The sequence below is a fragment of the Ruditapes philippinarum genome, unplaced genomic scaffold, assembly GCF_026571515.1.
Source record: "Ruditapes philippinarum isolate M1 unplaced genomic scaffold, ASM2657151v2 ctg322_1_1_1_1, whole genome shotgun sequence".
Classification (NCBI taxonomy): domain Eukaryota; kingdom Metazoa; phylum Mollusca; class Bivalvia; order Venerida; family Veneridae; genus Ruditapes; species Ruditapes philippinarum.
Window position 1 is genome coordinate 144,569 of NW_026857303.1, and position 18,131 is coordinate 162,699.

Consider the following 18,131-nt stretch of genomic DNA (forward strand, 5'->3'; position numbering starts at 1 on the left):
ATTAATGCTAACGTAAAGTGACAAAAAATCTTTTTTTTTAAGAAATGTAGCTTTACGTTTGCTTATCATTGTTGTTGAAACCTTGAATTAATATAAAATAGTTGACTTGTGAATATTTCATAGATGTCTCCGTCCCTCAAGTTAGTTTCGAATTTGAATTCAACCAGCACAATGACGGATTGGTCAGTACTATATTACAACAAACAAACACTTTATCATCTACTGCTTAAAAGTACATTTATCAAATCTATACAGTTGTTTCCGAAACATATCGTGCTTTTGCTGATTAAACAGAACAAATAAATAGCCTCAATTTTGTTACATTCTTCAATCTTAGTTACAAATTTCAACAACCGACAATTAAACGAAATCGTATTTTTGCGCACGTTTAAAATACTGCTTTGTTTTCTTTTATCTTTTAAGATCTGAGGTTACGTCCCATTCAATGTTATCGTTGATTCTAAAATTTGATAAAAATCACCGTTTTGTATTTTTGAAAGATAATTGCACCTCTAAGATGTTTAAGGATCGAGTTAAGTTGTTACATTTAGGACAGGTGACTCAACGTTACGCAGTTCTATCTAATTAAATGAATCTCGCACGGCAGTTGAATTCTTTTTGAAAATAAATAAACCGGTAATTAATTTAGGTTTTTATCTATTTAATCTTCGTTATTGTACTATAGGAATTTATGGGTTTTTATATATATAAATGTACATATTGTTAAACAATATATATAAGATTTGTGGGATATTTTTGATTTTTTTAAAGCTGGGGTTTCAGTGACTAATGAATTAATGTTAAAAATGTACCAAAATAAAGAAAAAAGACCAGTTGATAGTGATGTAGAGCTTTCTCATGCTAAATGTGAATATAGTTTTGCAGTGACTAAATCATCATTCATACAGAAATAAAAAAAATAAAAGTAAGTTTTCATACACAAAATAGAAACAAATAAGTAATGAAAAAAGTTCCCAAATGTTTTTACAAAAAAACATCATAGTGATCCCTCGGAAGCATTAATTATAACAAAATTACATGAATAATGCAGACTCGGTTTTTGATTGGGTCTTCACATGAGGAATAATGAATAAGTGCAACATTCCTAACACACCTAGCACCGGCTTGAGCGGTACTCAATTCTCAACAAAATCCGCGCACTTTAATTATAACATATCAATTTAGTCCAAAAATCGGAAAGTGGGAGGGTTTAATAACCAACAACGTATTTAATTCCATTCTTTAGAGTATGCATTTTAAATTCTTTAGCGTTTTAGGAAACATATACTTATCTAGGAAATTTAATGTTAACTACAATATATAGAATCTGTAACCATAACAACGACGAGTTCACTTCCTAAGTAAAGTAACCTATAAAAGTAGTAAAATAGATGTTTTCTTCGTGCATATTCACGAAACGTACGATACAAACAGTAATATAAATTGACTCGTTTCCAACAGTTGCTCGTTCTCTCTCTAAACTTTTGTTGGCATACGTTATATTCATGGGAGATACGGCAACTGTAAATTAACGTCTGAATATTATGTTGGAAATATATAATTTGCGAGATGCATGCTGCCCTGTAAGTTTTCCAATTTGTTGTTTTAAAAATGTGGAAATTAGTCTATTTCTAATGTTGTGTAAATTAACCGTTACATCAGACAATCTGTAAAAAATCCAGTCGCTTATTTCATTCCAGAAATTAATAATGTCTGCTTTAGACAATTAATAAGGCATATTTTTGTTTAAGAATATACAGTCTCTTCTTAAAAAGATAAGTAAAATACTGGTGAATTGTGTTTTATAACCACGTATTTTGCAGATATAGTAATTGGTTTATTAAAATGGGTTTTCATTAGACAAATTTATCGCCTCTTCAGTTCAAACACAATTGTTTTACTTCAATTTTATGAAAGCATGATGCTTTTTTTAAACCATTTTTTAAGAATAAATCGGTTTGGGTGTCATGATGGTAGCCCACGTAGGGCTCTTACCACAGTGCGTAAGTTAAGAGGCAGACACCTTAGCACTTTGTTCAACTGTTCCCGTTTGATCGTTGAAGCTACACAATCATGATTTTAATGCTAAAGGAGTATACATGTAATATGCATCTGACCATTTCTCTACAATGAAAGGTACTGTTCTAAAATTGTCTGCATATACACATTTAGATTACCTTCACAATTCTTAATATGTTTTGAAGATGAAATACGAAAAATAACTATTTCAATATACTTTAACGGTGTGTGTTTGTTTATGTGCGTGAGTGCGTGCGCTCCTAATTCAAAATGTTTACAATATAAAGAAAAATTACAACAAGTGAATAATATATCAATCTTTTCTTGTTGTTCCATTTTTTATTATTATACCTCATACAAAAGCACAGCAGAGAATGTCGTGAATCTATAGGCATCATGACTCTCAATATGGGCGTTGCCAGTGATCACCTCTACCCACATATTTTGCCCCTTTGTCAGACGAACGAGCACAACATTACCGCCCTGGTCTATATGACGATTTTGTATCGTCTCGGCACAGGCAGAAGAAACAATTGTATTATCAACATTAAGCTGAACTAGGACCTATTAAATATAAAGTAAAAACACTTTTGATTAATTAGAATAACAACGAAACATGACGTTACAAAAATCTTTAATACTCTTCAATGTACGAAATATCTGACCTCATTTAAAGTACTATGCCAAACATACAACTATTCAAATAACGCTATGGATACAAGATTAGCATAAATTTTGCATTAACATGTTAAGTTACTAGAATAAAAAACGAGAATAAAGATTAACAAGGCAAAGGCAACGTTCACAGGACGCAGCCCCCGGACACACCCAATCAGGGCACACAGAAGAAAATTCACTTTTAACATGCAATATATTAAATTATATTATTATACGCTTTTAAACAAGGGATCATATACTAAATGTCATAAGTACCAAAATAAGATAAATAAAAATTACAAAACAATTATGAAATCCCTACCTGGTTTACGTCTCGATCAGCTATGAAAAACGACACCAGGTACACACCGCTGACAGGGCATGTGAAAATACCAGTGTGGTTGTTGTATGCATTTCCGTCGTTCAAGACAGCGCCATCAAATCTGATGGTCTTGTGTTCAGCCACGTTGCTTTGGTAGTTAGTCACATATGAAGAAAAGGCTACCGGACCATTTTCAAAGTTGTCTGATAGCAAAAACTTCTTTGATCTTCGCTTTTCTGCAAACATAGTAACATTATGACTAGCTATACTTGATCAAAGGTATTTGACAGATTTGTTTCCAAGTTAAAATGCAGTGTTCCTTGCTGTTTAAACAATGGACTTTTCTTACCTGAGTGATTTTAGTAATCTCTTGTATATGATATATTCCTTAAGTATTTGTAGATCGACTTAAAGATATTTCTATCCTTCCTTCTAGGTAATGACCCGATTTCTTTTGCGTAACCGTCTGAAAACTGCAAAAGGTATATGCTATCTTATTGGCTGTACACTAATCTCTGTGGTACGTATTTCTCGTTACGAAAAGTTTAATGAACGCAAGATTTACGCTTTTAAGTTACTAATTTTTGAAATGTTTTAATTTCACATGGTTAAGAAAACCAATCGTTTTGTACCTAATCACGATAATGTATATACCTTTCACTTACCTGAATTGTTTTCGCAGACCTGAACCCTATTTTTCAAATCCTCGACTTCATTTTGCAGAGCTTTCATTTGCTTTGCCAGACTCTTAATGTCAATGTCACCTTCATCCAGCTTTGAAAATGTCGCTAAAGCGACAAAACTGGCGAGATAGAACAACGTTTTTAACATCTCGGACGGGAGAATAGCATGAATAGAATATAAAGCTGTTTGTGACAGAAGTCTTATCTTACCATACTGACCTAAACTTTGTTTATTGCAAAAGCTCTGTGCACTTTGATCGAAGATAAGTAGAGAGAATGATAGTAACATAACATTGAGGAACCATTCGCTTTAATGTCTTTATCAACCAAATGTCAGTACACTTTTTGTTTGTTTTTCGTTTTGTTTGGTTTTACGGCTCACCAACACAACGATTTAAGTCTGACGGCACCAGAACTGGAAAGATGATTTTGACAAACCTCGGGGGTTACTAAATTAAAGCAACACCCGAGGCCAAAACCACCTTACCTACTGGAGCTAAGAGGTCCATAGCCTCCGGGAATTCGAACCTATGCATTAAGTCGCCTCTAAAATCACGCAGTGATATAAATTCATTTCTATACTAGAAAAAAATAAACGTCAATTTTTTCTGAAGAAGACTTAACGTCGAAAGCTAAAGAAAAGCGTTTGTTTTCATTGAACTGATTATATATTTCTAGACCAGACACATACCAAACAGAAATGAGGTTTTTAATAGCAACGAGCAAAACAGGCACTCTTTCTACAATAATGTGGGTTCATTCATTTGCACCAAGCTCATAACATCATCTTTATAATTAGATTCATATACTTACAGCTATTGTCGGAAAATCTGAAATATCAAATTCAACAATTCAACAAACAAACCGAATTCCACGGACCTGTTTACCTTGAACGAACTCACACTATCAAAATTACGGATATAAAAAACATACTGCAACCACTGAATCAGAGAAATCATCTAAATTAAATGCCTTTTGTTCAGATATTTAAATTTCAAATCATCTAATAATATTTAGATAGATATATAACGATATATACATGAATGTTTAATAATTGCAGATGATATCTCATCTTTGCCACTTTGCCGAAAAATCTCATCAAATCATGGCGAACCACATGGCACAACGCCTTATCACTACCCGTACATATCATCAAGCTAGAATGTAATGATATTTCTTTTATTTCAGGACGTCATCGGGTGGTTTCTTTTATACTGCAGGTATAACTTAGAACAATGAATTTGATGATAGATTTAAGGAATATTTCATCGATGGGCACAATAATCCCAGGCCTTGTCAACACCAAATTGCCATAATACTAGCAATGCTACATGGAATGGACAGGGGTGTCGTAATTCTTAATAAATACTAATGTTTCATCGTTAACATTTGCAAGGCTGTTGAATAACAGCCTCGATTGATGATGAAACTTTCCAATCATTGTTTGATAAATGACATGTTATATAATTTTTTCTCTTTCTTTTTGTAGTAGAATCTTCGTATTGGTCTTATGAATAAGTATTTATCTAGTATGCGAATAGCATAAAACGAGTCATGTTTTCTTACCTCACGCGTGCCTCTATCTAAAAAATTTAATTTTACTAACCGTCACCGCCCGTTTTGGAATTTAAAACACAAATTTATATCTGAGGACATGGCATTCGTTTAACGCGATATATATACATTTTTTTCATTTGAAAACATCGTTTATTTCAACACCCCTGTGTGGACCAGTCATTAAAATATATTAATTGTCTGACAAGATTAACACTTGTATTTCTTTATTAGGTGGAGATAAATTCTCACGACGTAAAACAAAAGGTTCATAGATTACAGATATCACAGTTTAATGGTCACCATAATGTACTGACTGATAATGTTTTATTGAAGGAATATATCGTTAAGATATGAGGTAATTTGATTACACGAAAACATGTAAAAATAACGATATATTAAGTTAACTAATTTAGTGTTTTACATTTCACTACGGAGATAGAATTCAATTCAATTCAATATTTTATTAGACATATAAACATTATATACAGTTTTTTTGCCTAAATGAATATATTAGGCGGCAACAAATATCATGAGAAGAGTATGTTATATACAAAGAATGATGATAAATGTCAATTATAATATATATATGTATAAGGAAACACTCATATTTATACATTTCAATTCGATAGCACATAAATTTATTTGCAAGTGACTACTACATTGTCCGATAAAATATTCCGATTACTGGGTCGTATAATTATAAGAATAATATACACACTTTCTATGTGCTCATATATGCTTTTATTACACTGTTTACAATGGAGACGAGAAAATAGAAAACGCATCTTTTTTATGATATTTTCTATATAAAAATCTACGCACGCAAATGATGTTAAGCAATTAATCTGTAAAAATTCATCAATAGAGCTTGAAATATGTTTAAATTCGAATAAACAACAATTTATTTAAATTTTACTGGTGTATGCTTTTTATTCCATATTTCATATATTTCTTATAAGCATTTGTTTTATCTTACCAGTTATTTAACAATTATTTATCTAAGCTAATATCGATCACAATTTATCTGCACTGTAGATTCTACTTAAGTCAATTTTAGAAATTCTAAATAAATATATATTTGATATTTTTTGTACATAAGATTAAAGTATAATATTTTCAGATTCTCTTTTGTAAATCATAATCTATTTTAGATCTACATTAATATGATCATTACAGGACAAATCACGTGATCACTATCTTTATTTTCGCCTGTTTCATCTTATTTTTTTACTTAACTAAAATATTTTAAAATGAAAAGAAAATAAAACATAAAAGGGTGTAGGCTTTACATTGTTTTGTTTCACAATATTGACAGATTGACGTGTTTAAATACCAAGTGAAGTCGATAAAAATGTGCATCAGTAAAATCTTATCATGTTCAGTATCCATTCAAGTGTTGATTTGATATCAATGTTGTGATCGGGCGTAAAGTTACGCTGACACCGGGTGTTGAAAGTTTGGAACAACAGCTATGTCATATGGTTGACTCGTGGAATTCTGGTTAGCAGTTCATTGCAGTTTAATCCCTGTCATCTCATTTACTGGTGGAATTCCGGTCTGCAGTCCGACATGACCTAAACCCTTCAGGGACAACTTACTACACAATGTAGTAGTTTTTTAAAATTTAAAATTAACTTGCGGCGTCAAAGTGGACTTGTTTTTGCCATTTTCAAAGAGCTTTACATATGGAGATTAACATGCAGCTTCAAAATTCAATGAGGGTAACTGAGAAAAAAATATCTGGAAAAGCGTTAAATTTAGTTATCCCCAGGGCATATAATGTACAAATAACTGTAACAAAATGTATAAAAATGTTGTTCTTATCAATATATACGTATAAAATACAATTGTAAGTGCACATCACAATTATTATTTGATATTTCGCACTGGTACCTACTTTTTAGGTTACAGTGGTGTACATGTTCTAAAATCAGCTTACCAACACGGTAATGCACATTATGCTATTGCCTTACATTTGAACACGAAGAAAATATAAAATTTCAATATTAAATAACAAACAAGATATCATTACTTTGTAAGGAAGTGAAAAGCTCTCATGATAGAATACGTTTATTTGCTTATATACGCTAGATACCGTTTATGCGTCTTCATAAATATATTAGACTATTTCTGTTTTCTTCCGACTGTCGGGGTAATTAACTTCTTCTTTGGAGGTTGTTCATATTCAGTTAACTGTCACAAATGACATCATCATGGTGTCACAGTGTCAATGCAGGCTTTACATGCAATTTCGCAATGAAGAAACGCATTAAATTAAGTTGGGAGGTCTTGACACGGTTTCGTTATGCTAACTTTCGTGTGACAGTTTACTAAAGATTTCGACTTAAGCATGCAATGTCAGCTAAGCCGTTAAGTTACTCGTTATCTGTTCGATAAGAACTTTCAATTTCTGTGTAAATTCATCTTTTCTTTTAATGAATAACATTATGATATAACTACTCAACGAGAATTTTGTATTTTTAGTCACATGTGTTGAAGTAAATTCCCTCATCTAACTATTTCACAGATTAAACATGAATGAATCGTTTGCATACAATAGTTAAAACTATTTGTTTTAGTAATGTTCGACTTATTTCATTTCCTTAAACATACAGAAATCACAGCTAGACATGTAAATTTATGAATAATTAATATTTAAAATTTTACATATTTGCAATCAAATATGATTGCCAATTATTATTGCGCTAGAATGTGCTGTTATCATGTTTCAGTCTTTTCTTCAGATTATACTCGCCAATATCTATTTAAGACCTATAGTACTTGATCTTCTTCTAGAAAATAATATGGTGCATGTTTCAATTGTTTTGTATATTTATGCTATATACTGTCTTGTCACATATAATGTATTGTATATCTTCATGGGCCATATGGCGTTATGGAATATTGAAAATAAAGTTATCAATCTTATCATGTATTTTAATTGAATTTTGTGTACGTTTGATTTTCTTTATAATATAGAAAACGATCTTCACAGCACAGTGAAATGTAGAACTGCTTTTTAAAACGGTCTTTTTATATGTTTAGCATGCTGATTCAAATATATTTTACCATCTTGGTACCGAGAAGCGGAAAATAATGCTTTTAATGTTTGCACGATCAATAAGTAAAATCATAAAACCAGTAAATATGTTGCGTGTTTCAACCGTCTCTATTTATAGTTAAAGTGGGCATTCACATTTCCACAATAATGATATATTGGTGTATTTTGTTATACAAAATAGAGAAACGTAGTAATAAATCAGCTTAGGAATTTTAAAGGTGAAATCATTGACAAACTAAATTGAGTGTTAAATACGTATAACCTTAAGTGTCAAATTGACATTTTCGCTTTTTATAATTTACGAATAATTTACACCAAGTGTATCATAATTTTGATATCATAATTACCTCAATTTAAAGAAATATCGGTAATATGAGTATCAAAGTTGACTTTTTTGTCCATTGATTATAAGAAATAGTGTTTTTTTAAAAAATAATTTAAGACATAATGGTATTTCTAAACTATTTAAGAGATTTAGAGCTACATTAAGCATTGGATTATTTATTGAATATACCTTTTGTATATCAGTGTGTAGCAAAATTGCCCCCATAAATAAATAAATAAATAAATAAATAAATCGCCTCCGTGGTCGAGTGGTTAGAGTCGATGACTTCTAATCCAGTTACCTCTCTGGCGTGGGTTCCATCCCCGGGAGATGCTTTGGTAGTTTAGCGCGGAGGAAGGTAGTCTAGTACTGGTGTAACTCTCCAGGAACGATGGTTAGGAAACTACCCGCCTATATGACTGAAATACTGTTGGGAAAAAGCGTAACATAAAACAAACAAACAAACAAATAAAATAAATAAATGAAAAATAAACAAATAAATGTAAAATAAGTAAGATAACAAACAAACAAAAAAAGTCCAAAAAAAAGTCACGAAACTTTCACTTCGATAGAAAATGATATTCTCTTTATCCTCTGCTATTGTCACGCGGCGTTCATTCAACAATAAATATGAACTGTTTCCTCCTTTTTGTTGGTCCTTCATTTATTTCGATACTTTCAATAAAAACATGTCTTCCACTTGTTGCATAAAAGGTTGAGATGTTATTTATTACAGTATCATTTTAATTCAAGGACTTTCATTCTTGATGGGTCCCGTGTTAATACACTCCCCGCAGTCTGCAAGGTTCATTGTCACCAAATTATATATTTAACCAACCGCCTTGAATTGGTGTTTACGTTATTTGATTGAACTATTCGTGTCTACCCACTGCGTAATTGCGGCCTTTTATACTAACTGTCCATTCTACACTTCATCTGACCAAGAATGAGCCAAAACTGGTCATGTTTACCGATGAAATATCTTCTAAACCTGAAAGACACGGATGTAGAATATTACCAATCATGCTGCGTTGCAGACTGATTTTGCGACATACAGTCTTCGGTCAATAAATTGAAATTGTCTTCCACCTTTTAAGGTTGTGTTCATGTTGTTGAAACTGAAGTGGGAATGATGTAATGACGTAAACAGATACTTTGTCACATTTGAAATATGGCGGATAGATTAATTGACATCACTTCCGGTTGAAAGCACATACGGGACTGACGATTTGTTGAGGGGAGGGTCTGAAAGAAATAAATGACTTTCCTTTGTAATAGAAGAATGTGGTCTCGACATTTTGTGATTAAATTTTGTCCACGGCATTACACTTAGAAGTATATTTGATTAACAAAAAGTAGCGTAGTTATTTTTGGTACAAGGGGGTGAGTAAGACATATATTATTCACGTAAATTAGTTTATTACGTTGGTCTGAAATACCTTCCTATCTGACACTTTTATTATATTTATTTTTGATATAAGGTTAAGTGTGTTTAGATCCAATTATGCCATGGTTGAAGCATCAGTGATTTGAGGTGGCATGACCATCATTGGTCAAATGTCTATCTTAAGCCAACCATTTCTTCTTAACTAATACATTTGTATTCTTCGATTTTTTAATATAACAAGAACACATAGATAATCTTGCATTTTTATACATATCATAGTAAATGTTTAATGAAACAGGTGTCACTTTGCGTTTCTTATTCCAATACTTATTCATAACTGACAAAGTACTAAGATACCACAGTGTACTTCATTCATAAAACACTGTCCCAAAAGTATTCAAACCGAGATATTGTATTTGACACTTTTCATGGTCGTTTTAATCGGAGATTTGAATCTTAGATACACTACGGTTTACCCAGTCTATATTTCAACCACAAAAGACTGCCTTTCCACACCTTTTTGTTTAAACCGTTTTTCTGATGCAGATAGTGCTTTTGATAATTGGTGGCTCATGAACAAGTTTAATAAATCTTCAAATTAATGGCTTATGTCTTCAAAATTACACAAAGCAATGTGTCAATGAGAGTAAAGACCATTCTTTCTCTCGATAGTCAATTAACATAGTTCAACGGTGTGTTAACGGGCTCTATAGTAACAAAATACTGTTACAGTTTTCCAATAGAGTCAACTCATGCATTATCTGTTAATTGAGTTTTAATTACTTCTTTCCTTAAAAAGTTAAAAAGTAACCTCATTTTGAAGTTGCATTTTTTTTTAAAGAAATGTGGTTTTTAAAGTTGAAGCTAGTGGTAGTTGAGTAAAGCAATAATTGGCAAGTTTACATTTTCTCCCTCCTTATTGAGTTGAAGTTTCATTCATTAAATGTTTTCATTGATAAAATGGCGGTTGTTCAATCAGAGCTAGATTCAGTCAAACTATTTTATGTTACTTTTTTGCTTAAATTGTTGATGAGTATTTTAACTGTTTTCTATTAAATACCATATTAGTAATGTTTTTACTTTTGTTACTAACATTTATATGTACTTGTTATTTAGATTTTTTCTTTAATTCCTAAAGAGCCAACTTTACGTTGCAGTCGCAATGAGTTATTTACTATATGAACATGATGTTTAATTAATCGGTAGGTACAGTGGATGAAGTCTATCTTTCTAACCTAACTCTTCTATAATGATTATTTACCAATGTCTTGTCGAATTGGTACAAAAGAACAAATGCAAGCATATGTGAGGTATCATAGATGATAATTTATTCACTGTCAGGCATATAAGATCGAAATACGATGTTATCTTCTTGTCTTAACCTTTCAATTAGTCAACCACAGGAACGCTAATAAATAATTTCCTTATTGCTAAAACAGTGATAATTTCCAATCAAGTGTTGGATTGTTAATTTGCAAAAATGGATTGTGTTGATAAATATAATTGAGTAATAAAATATGGCGGCGTTTTATTGGTGTGGTGAGTTATAGATATGAACCACGCCTGCTACACTGCCATAAGTCTCGCTATCTCCGAGATACGACAGCGTTGTAATATATAATGTTGTCTTTATTTTTCAAATGTTTTATGTATGAGATATATTGTTTAATAAATATGTTACATAGTTTTGCAGTGTGTTTGTTTCTATGTCTTTGAATTAGTCATTTTAGTATGAGTACTCGTAAACACATATTTATATATTCATCCTGTTTCAGTGTTGAAGTTTAATTGTATTCAATAAATAGTCTGGTATAATTTAATCTTATGAACCTTTTTAAAACTTTATACTTGAGATATTATCACACATCAATTTATACAAATCGATAATCTTCTGTATATATTTACATGTATGTATTTAAATAGTTTGAATATGTTAAATTTATATTGTTCCTTGTTGAGGGCCTCATGGAAGATTGATATGTTTGTTCAAATGAGTTCTCTCGTTAAATAGTCTTTATTATTATTATTATTATCATTATTAACCTAAGTCATCAGTCATTTTGCTATTAATTTCTTGACAAATTACGTTGAAATTGAAAATCTGACGAATAAAAACACGAATAATAATAATGAGGTTCACTTGTCCATTTGTGATACACACTTTTATACTACCAGCAGCTTATCTCGTTTATTTGACGTGACCCGTCATAATCTTATGGCTCGTTATCTTAATAAGTCCCGATAAACTCAACTCACATCAGTCGAATAATAGTTAAACTTCCGAAAATATTATATTAAACAATGCCGCCGACGAATAAACTTTTAGTGCATTCTGCAAAACAAATTGTACAAGTTTGTGCAGACGGTCGTCGTGTTAAACAGGGGCCTGAAATGAATACTGTGGATATATTACAAGAAGAAGGTGTAGGATACAGTATTCTAGTTGATAGGTACGTTATATATCATTATTGTTTATTAATATATAAATGTACAACACAGCATTAATGAATGCTGGCTTTGTTATATCACGCATTTAAGCAGCATGCCTCCAATTCATGCTCATTTCCATGAAAATTCTAAAAATGTAATAAAACATTAAATGTTGCCAAGTGAACAAAGAAAATATTTTACACATTGCAAACGACACTTTAAATCCCAGAAAATTACCTAATAAAGGTAAAAAATGCAAAAATAGCCCTTACGGCGTTAGTCACGCAGTAGAAATATTGTGATAAATACAGCAAAATCAGTCTTTGCATATGACATGTAAATCATTTTACTTCTCTTAAAAGCATAGTATATTTTCGCAAAGTTGATTTTCTTGAAAGGTTTTGGCTCATCTGGAGGCATGCAGCTTTAAAGTTATATTTCTAAACCACAACTCTTGTCTTATTATATACTTTGCCATACAATTTATCAACATATGTATTTTAGATCTTTTTGCAACAATGTTAAAAGCAGATAACAAAATTATGCTTTATGCTGATGTTAAACTTAATGCTAGTGTATTTAGTATTAAGCTATCATTTTCTAAATATCTTAAAATAAACAATTTTTCGTGTACAGAAACGGGATCATAACGGACATTGGCACTGATAAAGAAGTTGCAAATAGGAACCCAGATATAAATGCAGAGACAGTTATTGATGCAAGTGGGTGTTCAATTATTCCAGGTAAATATTCTATTATTCCGGGTAAGTATTTAATTATTCCAGGTAAAGGTTATATTATTCAAGGAAAATGTTCTTTTATTCCAGGTAATCTATCATTATGAGTCATTATGTCTTTATATCAAGACATATAAGAGAAATACATGCAACAATATACACCGTAAATAATGTATTCAGCTATACAAAAAATATCTTTCAAGCTTTTATTCTTACGAGAAGAAACAGAGGGCTCTATCCTCCATTTAAAAGAGACTGCACGGAGGTATCTTGACTTGACGGGACTAGAAATGATTTTTTGAAATTAATTTTCCATTTGATGAAGGTCTAGACCAAGAACTTGTGTGCAAATTTTCAGATCATTCGCTCACTATGTTTTTCCAGAACGATTGTGAAAAAATACCCATAATTGAAAAACGCTGTAAAGCTTTTCACTCAAATCGGGCAAAGCATTGCACAAAAATTAGCAATCTATTTCCAACAATATTTCTTAATCATCTATTGCATATCTTCCTATTTTGAGTGCCCCTGCTAATCTATGTAAGAAATTCAAATTTTATGGTTTTAGGTTTTTGGACCTCAGCGGAGTTCCTTTAAAAGTGATAAATATATATATTCATATTCGATAACTGAATTACACTGAAAAGTACATTACAAATGTAATAAAACCAAATTTCGTTGACATATCGACGAAAATGAAAATGAAATCATATACAAATGAATTGTATGTATAATATTTTTCTAATATATTAATAGATACATTTTAGATTATAGATCAAATTCAATAAAGGGTTTTAACTTGATTATGTATCTGATTGTACTTTCCAACATATACTTTTATTTTGTTAAGTTTGGTTTTACGGCACACGAACACAATTTCGTCCTCTTTTTATGTAATCATATACTTTAAATTAACAAACGTTTTCCAATTATAGGTTTGGTAGATGCTCACACACATCCAGTATGGGCAGGTGACCGTGTACATGAGTTCGCTATGAAGGTAAGTATACTTGAAATGTTAGTTTAAAAACACGATATAAAGTGGAATATCTATTTAGGAATGATAAGTTAAGAACCACAATAAAGCAATATTTAATTTTTAGAACTATATTACATCAATGGGTGAATGAACTTTTTGTAAAATGTAAATACTTTTCAGACCACCTGAAACGATTTTATATATTTAGCTGTAAACAGACATGTCTGAATTTAAAATCTTTATTGTCAAAACCATTGTTATTAACAAGCTTGCAGGAGCAACATACATGGAAGTTCATAAGGCTGGTGGAGGAATACATTACACTGTCGAACATACCAGAAAAGCTTCCGAGGAGGAGCTATATGCTTCATTTAAAAACAGACTAGAAACAATACGAAGTGCTGGTACCACACTAGTAGAATGTAAGAGTGGCTATGGACTAGATGTTGATACAGAAGTGAAGATGCTGCGAGTCATTGAGAGAGCCAAACGTAACATGGCGATCGGTATATCCTCAACATATTGCGGTGCACATGCTGTTCCCAAGTGAGATATATGTTCTTTATTTGCTTGGTTTCACGTATCGAAATATGTAATATAATAAATATAGATTAATTGAAAATGTATGCTTCGTGCAAACAATTGGGTGTCATTTTCATGCGCTCCTTTTGAAAGCGGATATGCATTTATTGTCATTAATAGTCCTTACGCTATAGTTTTTATAACATTGTAGTAGAAGATCAATTCATTTCATGCATTTTGATGCATTTTGATACAATCTGCATGTAGTTTGTTTTCATAACCAATCATTAGAATAGAATTCATATATTTATATTTAAATATGTATGTATAAAGCAAAATCTATAGAAATGATAATAATAGAGAAATCCATATTCACAATGCAGGAACACAACTGCAGAGGATGCCACACGCGATGTCCTTGAAAAACAGATTCCAGAAATTCAAAGACTGATGTTAGACGACTCATTGCACGTGGACAATATTGACGTATTTTGTGAACGCGGCGTCTTTGATATAGCGCGACGAGATCTTTTTTAGAAAGGGAAAAAAGTTTGGGGGTCCCCCAATTAAAAATTTTCCCTGGAGATGAAACTTCATTCCCAACCGGGAATTTCCCCAGAGGTTTTGTTTTATTTTGGGTTTTTTTATAATGTTGTTTTCGTAAAAAAAAAAGGGAATTTAACCCCCTATTGGGTTGCCTTTTAAAATGAAAACCCCACGTCAACCCAAAGGGAAAATATTTAAAATTTTTTGATAATTAAATACCCCGAAAAAAATTACTTATTTTTTATCAAAGAACAATATAAAAAGATGGTTCCCTTTTCCTTTTTTTAAAATAACGCAAAATTTAAAATTAAACAAAACTTTATTATTAGTATTTGTTTAAAGGGGATTTAAGGCATTTTATTCTGACCCTTTCGTTGTCCCAAATTTTTTAGTTTTACCTTAGGGTGGTCATACCTTAAAATAAAACCATTTCAACACTTCACTTAGGCACTTTAATTATAACATTTATTTCATTATTGAAAAATACTTAGTGAATCATACTCTCAGTACTTTTATTTTGCTTCATTTGTCTGTTATCTAACAATATTAAAGAGTAATGTCCCTTTGATTTAAACATTAAACATAATGTCATGTCATCATTATGTGAACATTAATACATTGTTTGATACAAACATTATAGATGGGCGCAGAAATTGGTGCTCGTGCCATAAGTCACTTGGAAGAAATCTCAGAGGATGGAATATCAGCAATGGCAGCCGCTGGATCGGTAGGAGTAGTGCTACCTACAACAGCTTATATTCTTCGTCTTAAACCTCCGCCGGTCCGACAGATGATTGACAAGGGAATGGCTGTAGCTCTCGGTTCTGACTTCAATCCGAATGCTTATTGTTTGACTATGGTAATAAAACGTTTAACAAAATGATTCAATTTATGAATTTCTCGCTAATGCTACCCTTTAAATTGCTTCTGTATGGATTGTTTTCGTCCTGTCCATTGCATTCTTAAACACATGTAGATTTACATATTTTTTTCAATTTTGCAATTAACAAAAAAGTAGAGAACTAATATTTTACCGACTAGTAAATCACTTTAATTTCTTATTATAATTTAAACTTTTCAGCCACTTGTGATGCACCTTTCCTGTGTTATTTTGCGCATGAGTATGCCCGAGACACTTAATGCCGCAACAATCAACGCTGCGCATGCGCTAAATCTCTCAGACAAACATGGCTCCATCGAAGTTGGAAAATATGGAAATTTTGTTGTTTTAGATACAAACCGGTAAGAAATCATTACGAAGGATGTGTTAACTATACATGTTTTATCAAAATGTTTGTCAAGAACGAAAGGCTAAGGTAGTTCATAAGAAAGTTGTTTTCAGTATACATTAAATCTGTAGCAAAATATTTATGGAACCCCTACTTTAAAGCAAAATAAAAGAAATGCAAATAAAACAAAGAACATCAGTGCTTTCTCTATAAATAAACTGTCCCTTTCACAAGAATATTGTTATATGATGCAATGAAATGATACTACATACGAAACAATCTACAAATGTAGTTAGAAAATTGACTGTTAACATTACTAGAACCACGTTGATTTGCTTATAGCGAGTCAATTGTGCCAGATTCATATTACGCTGATGTCATAAAACGTTGCTTTTATACGCCAAATACTTAAACATATTTTTTTCGTCTAGAGTTTACAAGATATCTTTGTATAACGTCTGCACAAGTCACTGTTAATTTCATTTTACTGCCTGGTATTTCACTATAATATGAACACGTCTTTGTCATTTTGTTTAGTGATTAAGAAAGCTATATCTTACATTTCAGATGGGAAAATCTTATTTATAAATTTGGCTGCTTCACTGACATAGTGAAAAATGTCATCTTCCAGGGAGAGGTGGTCCATTCTAAGGCAAAATCTAGTAAATAAAACGCAATGCTATATATACAATGTCATTTTATTTTTGTAGCTTTTACAAACATTTGAGCATGTATGATTTTCACTGCATTGTACTTTTTATCACATTTTAATAAATCTTGAATTATGTAGATTATTGTTTTGTCATAAATCTTTAGCAGCACACCTATCTAGATTTGTTATTGATTTTTATGAAAATTTACAAAATGAGTAAATATATTAGAACGTGTGCAAATACATATATGTTGTGATTGATCATGAAGTCCTTTCTTCGGTTACCTCTGCTCTGGTATGTACTGAAGTTATCAGTTCCTTGCGAGAATGAAGGCAAATAGTACTGGTAAACTGCTTAACAGCCTGCCCATGTAAGATTCGGTGGCTGAACGGCGCTCTGGTAAATTCAATGTGGCTTATTAACGTGATCCGAAGTGAAAACTACCAAAACCACCACCATGTTAATTATATGATTACCTTAGCCAGAGAAACTTACTATCAACGATATTACCTATTAGTTTTCAAAATATGCAAAACATTCTCTTACTACGTTAGTACCGTATTCTGTTATACTAGTATATTATATATAAACAAAACAATGAATGTATGTCCTAGATATTTAAACAGGTCTTGAAATATAACTATTTGCTCTAAAATTTGATTTTTAAATGATTTATTTTACTCCTGTGGAAAGAGTTGAAAAATGTCAAACAAACAAACGGTTTTGGCGTATTTTACCATTTTCTACATCTTCAAAATTTTCAAAATATTTCATTCGTGTGTTAGATATTAAGAGTAACAGATATGTTTAAAGGTATTCAAAATACAACAATTTAAATATTACTTCATTTTCCCGTATGCAATGTTGGTCGCTTCGCAAAACAAATCGTAATACATTTTGTATTAATGGTTTAGGATTTTGACCTTTTCTGGTCTTCATATATCGTATGTGTCGCATTATATTTTGTATATAATATTATATGTGTGTAATTTGTTAATTAACTCCTTACCTTAATTCTTAATTT

At 31.4% G+C, this 18,131-nt stretch overlaps 2 protein-coding genes across 2 annotated transcripts; one reads left to right on the forward strand and one right to left on the reverse strand.

Moving 5' to 3' along the window:
* Positions 1-2,325: 2,325 nt before the first annotated feature.
* On the reverse strand, positions 2,326-3,904 carry LOC132749320 (complement C1q-like protein 4). Its single transcript, XM_060739046.1, has 3 exons — positions 3,664-3,904; positions 2,999-3,234; positions 2,326-2,583 (listed from the first exon to the last, which is right to left on the reverse strand). Exons 1-3 carry the CDS (start codon positions 3,827-3,829, stop codon positions 2,365-2,367), a joined length of 621 nt encoding a protein of 206 aa, XP_060595029.1. The 5' UTR covers positions 3,830-3,904; the 3' UTR covers positions 2,326-2,364.
* Positions 3,905-12,240: 8,336 nt separating this feature from the next.
* LOC132749311 (probable imidazolonepropionase) lies at positions 12,241-17,293 on the forward strand. Its single transcript, XM_060739035.1, is given in 8 exon segments — positions 12,241-12,461; positions 13,078-13,184; positions 14,114-14,178; positions 14,426-14,703; positions 15,063-15,300; positions 15,866-16,084; positions 16,307-16,467; positions 17,022-17,293. Coding segments are annotated over 8 exon segments (1,320 nt in total). The 5' UTR covers positions 12,241-12,312; the 3' UTR covers positions 17,125-17,293.
* Positions 17,294-18,131: the final 838 nt, after the last annotated feature.

Bases quoted from the DNA above. Each gene is read 5' to 3' on its own strand.
- LOC132749320 (XM_060739046.1), bottom strand. From the start codon at position 3,829: ATGTTAAAAACGTTGTTCTATCTCGCCAGTTTTGTCGCTTTAGCGACA. The intron at 3,235-3,663 runs GTAAGTGAAAGG...CTATGTTTGCAG, and splicing joins GGTCTGCGAAAACAATTCAG to AAAAGCGAAGATCAAAGAAG. The intron at 2,584-2,998 runs GTAGGGATTTCA...TATATTTAATAG, and splicing joins CTGATCGAGACGTAAACCAG to GTCCTAGTTCAGCTTAATGT.